Source organism: Mustela erminea, chromosome 1 (assembly GCF_009829155.1).
Source record: "Mustela erminea isolate mMusErm1 chromosome 1, mMusErm1.Pri, whole genome shotgun sequence".
Taxonomy (NCBI): domain Eukaryota; kingdom Metazoa; phylum Chordata; class Mammalia; order Carnivora; family Mustelidae; genus Mustela; species Mustela erminea.
The window spans coordinates 178,156,893-178,173,685 of NC_045614.1; the positions used below are offsets into that span (position 1 = coordinate 178,156,893).

At 36.4% G+C, this 16,793-nt stretch overlaps 1 protein-coding gene across 1 annotated transcript in view; it reads left to right on the forward strand.

Annotated features, from left to right (window-relative positions):
* Nucleotides 1–16,384, forward strand: part of PROS1 (protein S) — a 66,316-nt gene extending 49,932 nt beyond the window's left edge. Inside the window, exons 11-15 of the mRNA XM_032351746.1 lie at nt 4,348–4,515; nt 5,800–5,968; nt 9,935–10,083; nt 12,217–12,442; nt 15,865–16,384. Of these exons, the coding sequence (XP_032207637.1) occupies nt 4,348–4,515; nt 5,800–5,968; nt 9,935–10,083; nt 12,217–12,442; nt 15,865–16,025 (873 nt within the window). The 3' untranslated portion in view covers nt 16,026–16,384. The remainder of the gene's footprint in view (nt 1–4,347; nt 4,516–5,799; nt 5,969–9,934; nt 10,084–12,216; nt 12,443–15,864) is intronic.
* The last annotated feature ends 409 nt before the right edge of the window (nt 16,385–16,793 follow it).

Below are 16,793 nucleotides of genomic sequence, written 5' to 3' on the forward strand. Positions count from 1 at the left end.
TTTGCTCAACGGGGAGCCTGCTTCCTCCTCTCTCTCTGCCTGCCTTTCTGCCTACTTGTAATCTTTGTCTGTCAAATAAATAAATAACATCTTAAAAAAAAAAAAAAAAGAATGTGGTACCCCAAAGAGACACTTTCTCTGCCTGTGGGATCTGCCAGGAGGTCCATGTTGAGAAGACATGTGAGATCATCACTAAATTACTTCATTTCTTTATTTACTCACTCATGCACTCATTTATTCCATGAGCTTTTAGTGAGCCCCTTTTCAAATGCTAAGTTCCTGCGTTCAAGGTTGTAGAACTCTGGCTAGAGATTTTCCTTGCTCTTGGACTTCCTTAGTACCTCACAGTTTAATAGCTTGTGTTGCCTTATGCGCTAATGCAATGGGATGTGAAATTGTTACACTACTTGAAATTTTGAAGAATATGAAGAAAATAGGTAGTAATAAAGTACAGTTGGGCACAGATGTGATTTACCAAAATTGGGGCTATTCGTCCTGCGACAGCCATTGATTCTGGACTTTCACCAGAATACAGTCTGCACAAGATCGGATGCAATTGTCAGAGTAATCACTAATGTTCTCTGGCTTCTCCCGAGGTTCTCTCTGCTATATATAGCTGTGCCACTACAGCTTTCGTTTACTCCATGTGTGTGCATACAGCTTGATGCGTACAGCTGTGCCTCCCGTGTACTAAAGAATACGTTTTATTGCCTAATGTCCCCAAATCACCTATCTAAAAATCACTAAGATCACTTTTCAGCAAAATAGAGCCAACACAATTTTTCTGGTTAATTGATACAAATTGAAAATATTATCTGTTTGACAGAGAACTTGGATACATTCTAGGTAATACAGAATATATATGTAAAGAAGGTAAATGTTTATCTGTGAGGCAAACATCTTGAGTTGCAGGTAGTGTTTACTAATGAATTATCTATGAACGGTATTTGAAAGGTAGGATCTGGGCTGAATAGAAGGCAGCTACTCAGTTCTCCACATTTTGTTATGGTTATGATCCTTATTAAAAGAAACTGTTATTTAATGATGTGCCCATATTTTGATTAACATTTCCCTTTATAAACTGAATGCAACTTGGCAGGAAAATTTAAGAACAATAAAAAAGTCACAGAAAAACTTTAATATGGTAAATTTGATGCTGGCTTTTTAAAAAAATTCTCACCTTGATATTTTAACAATTTATGAATGTTCACCCCCACCATATAAATGGGATTTTTTTCTTCATATCTTTCATGTAAAAAATTACTGAGTACTGTTTTTACCATTTTATAATTTTGATGGCTTATTAATAAACTGTACCGTTTCAGACAAATTTATGCAGCTATAGAAATTATCTCAAATAGCTATGTATTTTAAGTAAATATTTTAAATGACAAAGTTAAGTTAAATTAATCTGTAAACTGGACCATTCACTTCATAGCAGTTTTTCACTAATTTTAAATAATTTAAAAATTTCAAATAAAATACTTTATTTTATTTTTTTATTTTTTTTTAAAGATTTTATTTATTTATCAGAGAGAGAGAGGGAGAGAGCGAGCACAGGCAGACAGAATGGCAGGCAGAGGCAGAGGGAGAAGCAGGCTCCCCGCCGAGCAAGGAGCCTGATATGGGACTCGATCCCAGGACGCTGGGATCATGACCTGAGCCGAAGGCAGCTGCTTAACCAACTGAGCCACCCAGGCGTCCCCAAATAAAATACTTTAAAAATAAGCAATTAAAATGTAGAATTGTGCTGTAATTCAGATAAATAGAATGTGTGTACTTATTAAGTACTTAAAATGGTAATTATAAACCATAGAAATAAATACTGCTCTATTATAAGTCATTATTATATCTCATATTTCGGTATGATTCTAATATGGGCGGGAAATCTGTAACTTGGATCACAGTTTTATTCATTCAGTAGAATATTTATTGAGCATATTGAGAAAATTTATTGAGCACTTTATGTGCTATTCCTTTGGGTGGTGAGGCTACAACAGTGAGTAAATCAAAATCACTGGTCTCACGGAGCTTGCGTACTAGGGGTGAGGGGTAAACCTAAAACTGCATGAACAAACTGATGCGTCAGAGAGTGGTTAGTGCTAGGAGGAAGAAACAAAAACAGCCAGGCAACAGAGAGTGATGATGAGTGTGTATGTGGAATCAGGAAAGCCATCCCCGATGAGATTACATCTGACTGGAGACCAGGGCATAAATCATGAGAAATCTCTGGGGAAGATGATTCTGTGCCATGTGAATAGCCAATACAGAGCATCAGGCAAGAGGATGTGATTGTTGTGTTGAGGAACAACACAAAGGTCAGTGTAGATGCAGGTGAGTAAGGGAGAGAGAGAGGGGGGCAGAGAATGAGGTTAGAAGTGTGCTCTGGAACAAGACCAGATAGGGCCATGGGGACTATAGTGAGAACTTGGAGTTTATGCTAAGTAGAAAGACCTTGGATGATTGTGAGAAGTGACATGATTTAATTTGCACGTATCTTAAAAGGCAGTTTGTATCACGACATGATGGCTTTGTGGACACTAGACAGTAGAGAGTAAGAATGGGACAGATTATGGGGTCATGAGACCATTGCAGTAACTCAGTGGGGAGAAGATGGCATCACTGACTACAGTGTTGGTAGGTGATGAGAAGTGGTCAGATGCTGGATATACTTTTAAGGTCCAGCCTTCAATTTATTTTTTTTATTTTTTAATTTTTTTTAAAGATTTATTTATTTGACAGACAGAGATCACAAGTAGGTAGATAGGCAGGCAGAGAGAGAGGAGGAAGCAGGCTCCCTGCTGAGCAGAGAGCCCGATGCAGGGCCCGATGTGGGACTCGATCTCAGGACCCTGAGATCATGACCTGAGCCGAAGGCAAAGGCTTAACCCACTAGCCACCCAGGTGCCCCTAGCCTTCAATTTAAGATAGATAAGAACTTCTGAATATTCAGCATAAAGAATATCCTGTAGGGATGTTCAGAGGGTTTTCAGGATATTGAATATTTTATTACTTATTTTGCATGACTTTCCTACATATTACAGGGTGTCCAGCATTTTGCAGCATCCCCATACGTCCTACTCATTGTGACAACTAAAAGTACCATCCCTATCCCTAAGTTTTCCAAATACCCTAGAGTGGTCCGTACACCCCCATTGAAACATATTTGCATGACTAGAGGGAAAAGGTGTAGAGTGCTGAGCTCAGGTGTAGAATAGACATTGAGAGAAGAGGAGGAGCCAGCAAAGGAAGCTGAGAGGGAGTGATAAGAGTGTGGAGATGCAAGTGAGACTGAGGTTCTAGAAGCTGACAACATCTTTCAAGGAGGGAATAGTCATTCAAGTAAAATGATGCCAGTTGGCTGTATTAAGGACAGTGTACTGACTAACTGTAAACATGACCAAAGTATTTTGCTTTAGAGCACAGTTTTCCCCTTCCTGTAGTGGTGCTTTCATAGGCCTGCTCTTTTGCTTCCATCATTGATTAGTAAAAGAAGAGTTTGCGTTTTGAGCGCTACAGTTTTGCATGAGGAAATGTCAGCAGTAGTTCTTTGAATGGCCTTTTGGGGAGATTTTGAAATTATTACTATTATGGTTGTTTACCATCACTTTTAACCTTTTTTAAAAAGCTGGACTCCTTTCAGGGCACCTGGGTGGCTCAGCCGGTTAAACGTCTGACTCTTGATCTCAGGTCAGGGTTTGACCTCAGGGTCATGAGTTCAAGCCCCATGTTGGGCTCCATCCTGGGCATGAAGCCTACTTAAAAACAAAAAACAAAACAGAACTACTTTCAAAATTGGAAAAACCCAATTTAATTTTATGTATTATACTTCTTTATGATCTCAATTACTTTTGAATTTTGAAATAAAGTATAATTTGTGTGTAATGAACAGAATACTGGAGGTACTGATTTCTCATACTTTATATTAAGAATTTATTTCCATTATTGATTCCATATGTATACTTTCAGACAACTGTAAAATAGGAAAACTTAAATGTTTTCTAAGATCTTGTAAAGTGACTCGATTAAAAGAAACTTAATTTTATGACACTGGATTTGATTTATGTATATTATAATTGGATGTTTAAAATTAAAAGAACAATATTGTGTGGGTTCTTTTTTACTTTAAAATATGGGGTTCATTTAATTTTCAATCAAAAATTACCATTTTAAAACACATATTTACCACCTTATATCAAGTGGATTACAACAAATTAATAATTAAACTAAAATGATTACTTTGAAAAATTATTTACCAGAATAATAACAGGATTTTTCAATCTTAGTGTTTCAAATGACATGCAGTGATGTTTGGTGGTTTGATAATTTTTGTCTTTTTAATTGTAGGTCTCTGTGGAAGAACTAGAACACAGTATTAGTGTGAAAATATCTAAAGAAGCTGTAATGAATATAAATAAACCCGAAAGCCTTTTTAAGCTTACAAGTGGATTTCTAGAAACTAAAGTATATTTTGCAGGATTACCTCGGAAAGCGGAGAATACACTCATTAGACCGGTAATGATCCAAGTTTCTATCATTCATCATGGATGAATTACTCTTGTCTGTAATAGATTTGAAAATGTGTTTTTCTGAGAGTCAAAAGAAGTGATTTTGTTGAACATACCAACTGTGACAACTTAAATTGAACAAGGAAGAATAACATAGCGATCCTTGAAATTATATTAAGGAAATAAGAAAATAAATGTAGTGTTTTTGAGTCCATTTAAATCCCCAGCATTACTCATGGGGAAGTAGATTTTTCTTTCAGTTCTCAAGCATCAGTTCATTGTTAACATGATAACTGTGCATATTCAGCTACTACAAATGTAAATACATGTATTTGAGTCCAAAAATACAACGTTTTGTAGAAGCCAGTCAAAGAATTTTCTTACGTCTATTTTAGGACTTAAATTTGGGAGATAAAATAGCATATGATGCTGGAACTTTTTAAAAAAAAATCTTTGCTGGGAGTTTAACTTCATCCTATCATAAATTGAAGTTATATATAATAGATGATTTTTGGAATATGATGTTTGTCTAATAACTGTGGAATAGGTTTCACGAAGGAGACTAATCACTGTCCTTGAAGAGTCTTAAAAATTTTATTTGAAGTCATAGGCCTGTCAATTATACTCGCTGATTTAACTTAAATATTTACCATTTAATATCCATCTTTTACTCATGGCAATTCACACTTACCTTAACTTTTGAAATATTCCTGCAGTATGATATAAAACCTGAATTAGTTAACTCATGTCAGAGTGACTGCATCTGTTCCTTTGAAATTGATAAATCAAGACATTTTAAAAGTAAAATAAATTATTCAAGAACTATTTATAAAGTGGCTACTCTGGGTCTTGAGTCTGGCTGGTGGCTTTGAGGAGACTTTTGTTCCTGAAGAGGTTCAGTGTCTGATGGCAAAGCAAACCTATATACAAATGCAATTAAAGTAAGCAGCTTACAGCCCACACCCACAGCTAGAAGCATATATGGAACTTGAGAGCAGAAAAGTTATTTCTGGATGATAGAGGAGAGGCGGGTAGGGCTTGAGGGGCTAGAAATCATTAGGATCACAGTGGAGGTCTGTGATGGCAAAAACTCACTGTAACTGAAAAAGACTGCCCATCTGAAGGACACCTTAAAAAATTAGATAATATTCAAAATATGTAAAGTATTTAAAAATGTCATCAAAGAAAGGTTTTCCCTCTAAATGAAAACTGTATCTGTAATCAATTAAGCCCTATATGAGTCTGACTTTTTTAAGTTTAAGATACACTCGACCTATATTTTAATTATTAGATTAACCCTCGTCTAGATGGATGTATACGAAGCTGGAATTTGATGGGTCAGGGAGCTTCGGGAATAAAGGAAATCATTCAAGAAAAACAAAATAAGCATTGTCTTGTCACTGTGGAGAAGGGTTCCTACTATCCTGGCTCTGGAGTTGCTCAGTTTAGCATAGACTACAGTAAGTAATTTCTCATTTTACCTCTCTTTTCTCATTAATGACTAAATTTATTAATTGACAAACAGTTGTATTTCCTTCGGTAAACATTATTGAATATGTAACTATGTGCCAGGCATAGCGTTAGGCTTATTCATATTGTATGTTTTTTATTCAATTTTTGCAGTATGTTGGGAGGAAAGGAAGTAGAATATGCTTATGTTATTACTTAAAGATTACTTTAAAAAAAAAGTTATTGGTACCTAACTTGATTAATTGCAAGTAAATTCAATTAACCTGTTTTAAAGTTCACCAATTTCTCAGCTGTGTTGAGTTTACTGCTTACTGCTTCAAAAGGATTCATTTTCATTACCAGAATGTCAGTTGATTGTTTCTTAAAATGTCCAACCCTTCCTTGAAGTTTCCTACCTGTGATTAGATGTTGTCCACGTTTTCTACTTGAGCCTTCAACTTAATTAATCATAATTATTTTAAATTCTCTATCTGATAGTTCCAATGTCAATGTCACGTTGATTGCTTTGTCTCTTGACCATGTGTTATTTTTCCTTGTTTCCTTCGGTATTGAATGATTTTTGGTTTAAAAGGTAAGCATCTTTTGTAGAACAGTAAAGACAGATAAATAATGCATAAGTCTGGAGACAAGCATATTTCTGCTTTTGATAGGCCTTTTATAAACTGGTTGAATCAGTCTAGTTAAGAGTTGAGCTGCTTAAGCTTTCTGGTTTCCATGAGTACACTTCAAATTCCTTTATTATTACCTTGTGCTTAGGGCAGTGACTGGTTTGCCAGAGGATTTTTCTTAATAGTTCATCTATCATTAGCTTTAGGTGTTCTGTTTATGATACGCCTCAAGAAAGTGTTTCTGCATGGTCTTGCTTTACCTCAAAGGAATGCTCTTGTTACTTGACAAGAGCATGATGGCAAGGTCTGGGGAACATTCTCTCACGTTCTGATACAGATTCAGTTTTGGGCAAGTGTTGTATCCCTGGGTTCCAGGGGTGTGAACTTTTCATTGTCCCTCTCCCAACCACCTGTGGGGGAGATATCTAATGATCAGGACTCCAGATCCTTCTCCATGGTAAATGGCTTTTGGTTGGTTTGCTGCTGTTGTTGTTTTTTCCCAGTTTCCTTTCCCTAACGTGTAGATGCAATGGGTCTTTGCATGTGTTCTAATGGTGGCAGTGTTTGTTGCCTTTTTCCCATTGCTGTAAGGCTTTTGTTGCGTAGAGAAGACAAAGAAGGAATGGACATACATCTTTATACCTTTAAGTGATTAATTCTGTAGGAGAGAATCTTAGATTATGTCCATCAAAAGTTACGCAAATGTTTAGTTCCTACTGCTCAGTTAGATTCTCTTCCAAAGATGTCTTATCAATTTATACTCCGACCAACAGAGTAAGAAAGTGTATGCTTGAGATTTGTTTCCAATCTGAGAGTTGAAAAATTAAGTATTTTAATTTTAAATATTATTGTCCCAATTTCTACTGAATTTTAATATCTCTCCATATGCTTATTAGCTATTTTTATATCTTAATTCTCTTACTAGGTTCTTTGTCTTTTTCTGTTTAGGAGTTCATGATCTGAGCTACTATTGTATTATAAATTTAGTGTACTAATACCTCTGCTTTAAGGAAAAATTATATTTTAAATGTGTTTATTTGCAGTCTAAAAAAATATTACTACAGTTTTAAAGAAGAATCTTCCACTAGTACTTTTTGTGTCCCTAACATAAAGTAATTGAATGTTTTTAACTTTAGTTCTGTTCTATATGAGAAGGATTTAAAAAAAAAATTTCAATTGAGATTGATGACTAATATAAGAAAAAACTAGACCCACAATAATTTGTTCAAAAGAAAAACTCTGAAACAAAAATCAGAATAAGAGTTCTATTGTATCTGAAAAAAATCATAAGTAATTGGTTATTTCATAGATAACTTGAAAGTGACCTACTTTTGAATTATATTTAATGTTACATTATAATTTCTGTATACTTGCATATTTTAGTTTAAGTTTGTTAACATAGTAAATTTACTTATTTCAAAAGGATTATTTTATTTATATATATGTATGTATATATATACACATATATATTTATATACATAATAAAATTATATTTTATTATATACATATTTATGTGTATATAAAATAAAATTTTATATATGTCTATATCATTTTTGTATATGTATATACATATACATATATATGTATATATACATCTCCTGGGTGGGAATTAAAGTATTATGAATGGGGATGCCTGGGTGGCTCAATCAGTTAAGTGTCTGTCTTTGGCTTAGGTCATGATCCAGGGTCCTGGGATCTGAGTCCCACATCATGCTCCTTGCTCAGCAGGGAGCCTACTTCTCCATCTACCTGCCACTCTCTCTCTCTGAGAAATAAATAAATAAAATCTTTTTAAAAAGATTATAAATGAACACTGTAATAGCATTAGATGTGGTGAAATGGAAGATCATCTTGCCAAGAGGAGATTATTTTCTCCAATCACATTCACTTTTTCAAAGCCTACAAGTGGTATTTGAGCTATTGTTTTATATTACCTCATATTAAATAAGGAAGGCTTCACTCAAAGTATAAATTAGTATTTCTTTAAAGATTTTATTTATTTATTTGAGAGGTACAGAAAAGCATGAGTGGAGGAGAGGCAGAGAAAGAGGGAGAGAGTGACAAGTAGACTCCCCGCCAAATGGGGAGCCTGATGCAGGGCTGGATTCCAGGATCCTGAGATCATGAGCTGAGCCAAAGTCTGATGCTTAATCGACTGAGCTACCCAGGTGCCCTAATCTTTTTAGGAATTAAACTATTTTAGAAACACATCAATTCAACTATTTGTTGAGTGACTACTGTGGAAAATAAAGTGGTCGTAGAACCAAGTAGGGCTTGCACTCTAGTGGGATACACAATTAACCTTGTAACAATAAAAAAAAAAATATTAACTATTATGATGACAGAATCGCAGAAGAGTTCCTGTTAGAATTTTAGAGTTAACTGTTGATTTCAGAGTACATCTCTACTATCAAACTATCTAACTCTCCTATTTGTATAAATCATATTTTTCTGTCCCACTGCTTTGAACTGACCCCTTTATGGATGAGGAATGGTAGGGTGGTGATGGCAGCCGTACCCAAATGTTCCCTCAGAAACACTACAATAAACTTGTTGAATTTCCTTCTCAGTGTGTACTCTAAAATCTGACCATCTGAGATTGGACCGGTGGTGGAGATGGAGGCAGAAAGAATACCTGTAAAAGAACACAGGAGAAATTCATAATATTCTGAAACACCACATCATAGAATTTTATTCTAGGAAGACCAGAAGGCTAGGGCTCCATTTATGTGTTTCTTGCCTGCATTTAAAAAAATGGCTCTTGGAGGCGCCTGGGTGGCTCAGTGGGTTAATGTCTCTGCCTTCGGCTCAGGTCATGATCCCAGGGTCCTGGGATCGAGGCCCGCATCCGGCTCTCTGCTCTGCAGGGAGCCTACTTCCTCCCCTCTCTCTCTCTGCCTGCCTTTCTGCCTACTTGTGATCTCTGTCTGTCAAATAAATAAATAAAATCTTTAAAAAAAATGGTTCTTGTTTTTAGATTTTTGCCCAGGTTTTATAGGACACTGAGGAAGGAGAATGAAAATCTTCAGTTTTCCACAAAAAATGGCTTTGAGTATCAGTAAGGTTGTAATAATTCCTCCTGGCATACTTTAAAAAAAATTTTTTTTAAGATTGTATTCATTTATTTGACAGACAGAGATCACAAGTAGGCAGAAAGGCAGGTAGAGAGAGGAGGAAGCAGGCTCCCTGCTGAGCAGAGAGAGCCCGATGCAGGGCTGGATCCCAGAACCCTGAGATCATGACCTGAGCCGAAGGCAGAGGCTTTAACCCACTGAGCCACCCAGGTGCCCCCCTCCTGGCATACTTTAGGAGTATACTGATCCTGCTTCTGTTTGATTGTTTTAACAGGTAATCTGTCCAATGTTGAGGACTGGCAAGTAAATGCGTCCTTGAGCATTCGCCCATCCACAGGCACTGGTGTTATGTTCGCCTTGGTTTCTGGCAGCACTGTGCCCTTTGCCTTGTCCTTGGTAGACTCTGCCTCTGAAAAGCTTCAGGTAACTTCCTTAAACTTTTGTGATTCTCATTTTTTGTTTTTTTTTGTTTTGTTTTGTTTTTTTTATCTGTAAATGATGATTAAATGAGATAGCATGTAGAGTAGTTAGCACCGTGTCCAGCCCATCAATAAGGACTCAGAAAATGTCCATTATTATTACTTTTTGCTGGCTTATTTCCAAGGTCTGATCCAGGAAGCAGAGAGGGGAGAAAAATTGAAAAGCCTGTTACTGTGCATCCAACAGCCAAGATCAGGCAGACTCACACATAGGCTGCCTGGAGCCTTCCCAGGGTGCATAGAGATCCACCTTTATTTAAATCCTTGAAATATTATGGGAGTCATCATCTGTACTAACAAAATAAAAGTGAGTCTGATTAAAATTCAGTCTCAGCTATTCTGTGTCTAATTATAATGTTTTGTGTTCTCTGGCAGTCTTAATCTTTTCTTCCATGAGTAAATTAGGAAGGACTGGAGAAAACTAAAACCAGTCCACCTGGCTTCTTGCTGGCAACTGTAATTTGAAAATAGGAGGAAGAACAGGAAAAGACTCTAGGATAAAAGGAAACATGAGCATTATCAGAAGATCTGTATTATTCAGCCTTCTACTTGAGACTAATAGTTCTGACCATGTGTCATCTACACTGGATTCCAACAAGTTACGGCCAGAACCTTGTGTTTGTGCCAAGGTTGGCTTGGATGTTCTCTGTAGCTTTTAGACAGAAGGATGTAATTGAATGATGTCTGTAGCAATAAAAAGGTGTGTTGTTTTCAGCTTAATGATGATTGCAGGGAGTGTCTAGTGGTTAAGCATAAGCCACCTAAGGAGATCTTACCCAGTTTTCAGCTCCAATTTACCACAGGAACTCACTGCATTTAGATTCCAGCTTTCTTTTTTTTAAACAAAATGGAAATCCTGTCTTCAGCACTATATCCCTCCAGTAGAGGAGATTAATGTATGCCTTGTTTTTGTTATTTATTTTATCTTTTCTGTGTTTGAGTCTGTGGCTCCTTTTTTTTTTTTTCATGTCAGATTACCTTCTCAAGATCTGTGTACAATATTTCATAACATAATTCCACATACTGTTGATCATTCTGGAACCATTTTAAGATTATTAGTGAGTTCAAGGATATGGATAGGTAACAGTGACAGATTTCCTCAAATAACTGGTATTTGCAATGTATAGGCTTGGATTCCTAAGTAAATACTTCAGACTATTTTTCTACCATCTCATAACACCCATGTTCCTAGTTTTTTTTTTTTTTTTTTTTTTTTTAAGATTTTATTTATTTATTTGAGAGAGAGAACAAGAACAAGCAGGGGTGGGGAGAGGCAGTGAGGGGGTGAGGGGGGAAGTAGGCTTCCCCCCCGCCTGCCACCACAACCCTGAGCAGGGAGCCAGACGTGGGGCTCTACCCTAGGACCCTTAGAACATGACCTGATGCGAAGGCAGATGCTTAACTGCCTCAAAAATGTCCATTATTATTACTTTTTGCTGGCTTATTTCCAAGGTCTCATCCAGGAGCTACCCAGGTGCCCCTTGATTTTATTCTTTTTACATTTTCTCTATCCACATGTAAGTTATATGCATAGATCACTGTCAACCAGTTGAGTGATTTTGTGTCTCAGCGGTTTGAAAAGTTCAGCAAAACAAATACATTTTCTCTTTTAAATATCTTCTGGTAGATACTCTGTAACTTACTGCTGATGATCCCTGGCTTTCCTCTCTCAGGACTTTTCCCCTCATTTTGTCCCAAGTCTTACAGGATTGCTTGTGTGGCACACAGAAACCTTTCAGTCTTGCTGGCATGTGCTTACTCAAGCATTTGAAATTTTCCAAGCCCTTTCCCCAACAAAGAGTGATTCAACTCCTTCATTTTTCACATGTAAGTTTTGAAGTTAGGAAGGCTCACAAACAGAAAAACAGTGCTTAAAGACTGTACTTTAGGTTCCCATCCTTGGTAAAACAACTGGGTGTACTGAAATTTTAGAAACCACTGTCCATTTGTATCTTAGCTGGACCTGAAATTTATAAAACTAGTGTATTTTTTAAAATTATGATGTGACTCAAAAGTCCCTCTTAAGTGGCAATACCATAAATACTTGCTTATATTGAATCTTTGCTCTATTTTTCAGGATATCCTGGTATCTGTTGAAAATACGGTAATGTATCGGATGGAGGCCGTAAGTCTGTGTTCCAATCAACCATTCCATCTGGAATTGAGAGTCAACAGAAACAATCTGGAACTGTTCACTCCACTTAAAAAAGACACTGTCTCCTCTGAAAACCTTCAAAGACAGTTGGCCATTTTGGATGAAGCAATGAAAGGGACAGTGACCACTTACCTGGGTGGTCTTCCAGGTAGCTTCATACTTTTTTCTTTTTCTTTTTCCTTTTTTTTCCAAAATTTTCTTTAAAAAGCTTTAAAAAGTATCTTTTAATCAAATTGATACTATTTTAAATGTGTAATCTTCGTAAAAGGAAGACAAAATTCCAGTATCCATTTATTTTTTCCTGAGAATTTACATTGATGTTTTATTGGTATATTTTGCTTATTTATTGATTGATTTAAGAGTTTATTTATTTGACAGAAAGAGAAATCACAAGTAGGCAGAGAGGCAGGCAGAGAGAGAGGGGGAAGCAGATTTTCTGCTGAGCAGAGAGCCCAATGCGGGGCTCAATCCTAGGACTCCGAGATCATGACCTGAACTGAAGGCAGAGGCTTTAACCCACTGAGTCACCAAGGTGTCCCTGTTTATTTATTTCTTAATGGTGAACTAAAACTTAACCAACTTTTGTTGCATCTGGCTATCCTAGTCAGAAAGTGTTTATTATTTCAGTTCATCTTCACAATAGTCTTGTGAGTTCAATCTTTATTCTTGAATTCATTCATCATTTACCTTTTATTTATTAAGAACCTACATCCCAGGTAGTAGGGGTATAGTAATAAGCAAATAGATACGATCTCTGCTTCTAAGCCTTTTACAATCTAGTTCAGAGGCAGATGACAAATAACCAATTAGGATAATATCAGAATAATTAAATTGTGATGATAACTTGTAGGAAAGAAAAGTATGAATTGCTTTCGGAGCCTAAAAATGGGGACTTGGCCTGGTCATGCAGGCCAGGAATGAGCTCTCTGAAGAAAAGGCTAAGATATAAATATGGTAAATTGAAGGATTCAATTTAACCAAGTGGTTGGATGGGAATTGGAATTAATATGCAAGTAAAGAAAAGGTCCGTGTGTGGGCAAAATGGGGGTGGATACACTTGAGGAAAATACAAAAGACGCTTAAACCCTTTGAGCAAGGGAGATGGTAGTGAGGCTGAGAACTGGGTGCATGGGGCATGGCGGGTTGTAGACCTGGTTTGGGGTCCTGACTCTTGTTACAAGAGCCATGGAAGTCTTTTAAAAAGTTGGGGTGCCTGGGTGGCTCAGTCGGTTAAGCATCTGCTTTTGGCTCAGGTCATGATCCCAGGTCCTTGGATCAAGCCCCGCATTGGGCTCTCTGCTCAGCAGAAAGTCTGCTTCTCCCTCTGCATTCTCTCTCTCAATATTGTCATTTTAAAAACCCACTCTGTGTGATGGATGGAGATGGACAGGCAGGAGACAAAAGTGGATGAGATGAGCTGTGGGCTGCTGAAGTAGCCCAGATGGAGAAGCAGTAACAGTACCAGAGGCAACAACTCCGCTACCATCCATCAGTGTGTAATAAACAGTCTGGCATTGTTCAGAGTGCTTCAGAGGGATTGACTTATTTAATAACCAAAACAGACCTGTGAGGCAGGTGCTATTATTATCCCCATGTCACACATGAGGAAGCTGCTGGACTAGAATGATGGCAGTGAAGGTGGGGCACGATGGTTAGATGGGAGCTTTATGTGAGAAACAACATTAATAGGATTTAAGGACTGAAAGGCAGGTATCAGGATCTCTTTCTTAGATATCCAGCATGAGCAATTGCATGGGAGGAGATTCCATTTATCATAAGATAGGGAGAACCGGAGGAAAAGCACATGCATCTCCAATTAATAGTGGAAAATATGAAATTGGTGTCAACATTTTCCTTTAAGTGGCAAAAAGTAATTGAGGCAGAAAATTTTTGAGAAATATTTTCAAATATCATTTGCAGGTTATTCTTGTAAGGAAAATTCTGAGTTTGATGTTTGGACTTCTAGGAACCTTTATTTATTTATTTTTAAATATTTATTTATTTATTTGACAGACAGAGATCACAAGTAGGCAGAGAGGCAGGCAGAGAGAGGGGGGAAGCAGACTCCCTGCTGAGCAGAGAGCCCAATGTGGGGCTCCATCCCAGGTCTGAGCCGAAGGCAGAGGCTTTAACCCATTGAGCCACCCAGGTGCTCCAGGAATCTTGATTTTCTTACTTTTAATTGTTCAGGGGCTTCATTTTTCATATATGGAAATTTTATCTGGGTTTTTGTGGAACAGAGGTAAGGTTACTCTAAAAGTTATGGATAGATAGATAAATAGATAAGTCAGCGTGGTTAATTATTAGAAAGTTACTTAAGTTACTGTGGTTACTTATTAGAAGCATAATTATAGTTCAAAGGAATGAATTCTATATTGAAATCTACCTACTACCTTATTTGCAAATTAGTTGAATGCCATTTTAGTAAATCAGACAAACAATACAAGAGTTGAAAAGAAGTAAAGCTATCAAATATTAATCGTTCCAGGACTTTGGCACCAGCATTGAAGATGACTTCAGGCAAGATGTGTTTAGAGAAATAGTGAGGAAAACTGAGGGCAACCGACAATTGAGATATTAGGAGTGTAAACAATGGGATAGGTAAATTACCAGTTGATATGCAAAATAAGTATATTCAGTCGCATGCTATGAATTAAAAATCAGGCGAAATTGATGATTCTGGGGATTTTTATAATAGTGGCATAATCCTGATGCTTAGCTAGACTTGAAAGGGTTTCATAAAGAATGCTGTGAGCCCCTAGAAAAGTATAGACTTCATTCACTGCATTGACAAATTAAAGGTGGAAAATTTGAACTGTATGTTTTTTGCACAAGGTACTAAGAAGAATAAAGGCTGAAAAATGTCCGTTGGGAACTAAATTCATGGGGGAGGAGTGCCAAAAAAAGAAGCAAGTGGAGAGATGGATGTTATTAAGATGAACCATAGTTCTTAGGAATTCAAGGGTGTTACCCAAGTATTAAGTCTGATGGGGAGAGTGAAAGTGTCAAAAGGCCCAAAGGCTCTAAACTAGTCACTGAAACATTGTTAAAATTATTTTTTTGAACACCAAACAGTATATAAAATGAATTCCCTATCATGACCTGCCATTGTAGGCTCAGCAAAAAGCTGTTTTTGGGAAAATAGAGAAATCTCTTTTATTCCAGCAGTAATAAAAGAGATGAATTTCTCATGGCATTTTAAAAAGATTTCCAGGTAGCTATAGTTTGGAGTTGAAAAAAATGATTTAACAATGCTTAAATTGTTGCTCAAATTTAAAAAGAAGATAATAAAATAGAACATTACAGGTAAGAATATGCTCTTTTTAATTCTTTTTGAAGTGTTTTTATCTATCTTAGGTTTGAATGATACTAATTGTGTTTATGAAATCAGAGGAACTCTTGATATGCATAGGAGTCAATTAATATAAATTTATTGAATAATTGCATTATTGATTTTTCCTTTATGATTAGAATTTGGTTGGATATGGGAAGTCTGAATAGTTTCTCTAATTATAAGCAAACAAGATGCCAGAAGTCTTGGGCTAATATTTTAATATTCTGTTTTTACAGATATTCCATTCAATGCCACACCAGTGAATGCCTTTTATAATGGCTGTATGGAAGTGAACATTAATGGTGTCCAGTTGGATCTGGATGAAGCCGTTTCTAAGCATAATGATATTAGAGCTCACTCATGTCCAACAATTTCAAACAACACAAAGAATTCTTAAGGCTTCTTTCCTGTGCTGATAATATATTTTTCCTGTGTGTAATTATACTTATGTTTCAATAATAGCAGAAGGGCTTTACCTGTAATGTTCAGACCTTGATTATTTTATGGTACTTTGACTTTCCTGGAATTTTAAAAAAGGTCCTTTTTCTAGAAGAACAAGAACCTATGATGGTACAAATCACATTTAAGAATTCTGACCTCTATTGCTGCCTAGAAATTAAATAATGAATTACATAAACATTTCTAATTTGAATTTTTTGCACAAATGACATTTCCTCATTTTTATGTTTGTCAAAGTAAAATTTAGTTTTATCACCAGGAGCTAGTGCTGAAATAAATATCTGTGTTTTTTGGAAGGCAAGGTAGTAAACTCAAACAAAAGTGCATGTGACTAAATACTATTGATCATAGCAGATACTATTTTTATTTATTTTTGTTTTTCCCTAATGAGGGCAGAAGGAGAGAAAGTGGCCTATTAAGAAAGAATTGAGTGGAAGGCTTTAAAGCTTTACCCCAAAAACAGTTCTTCAGGGGGATTTTCACTTAGCTTTGCATTTGAGCCAGTGGCTTTCTTGAATTACAAAACAAGTGGGACATATTTTCATGGAAACAAATGAATCTTGCTGCTTAGTAATTGGATTTTATGAGAATGAGATATTAGATTGTGCTGGAATGGGTGTAGAAACATGGGATGGGGCCAGTCCTTAAGTTTGGCTGTGGGTTACTCAAGCTCAAGATTAGAAAAAGCAGAACCTAAGATGGAAAG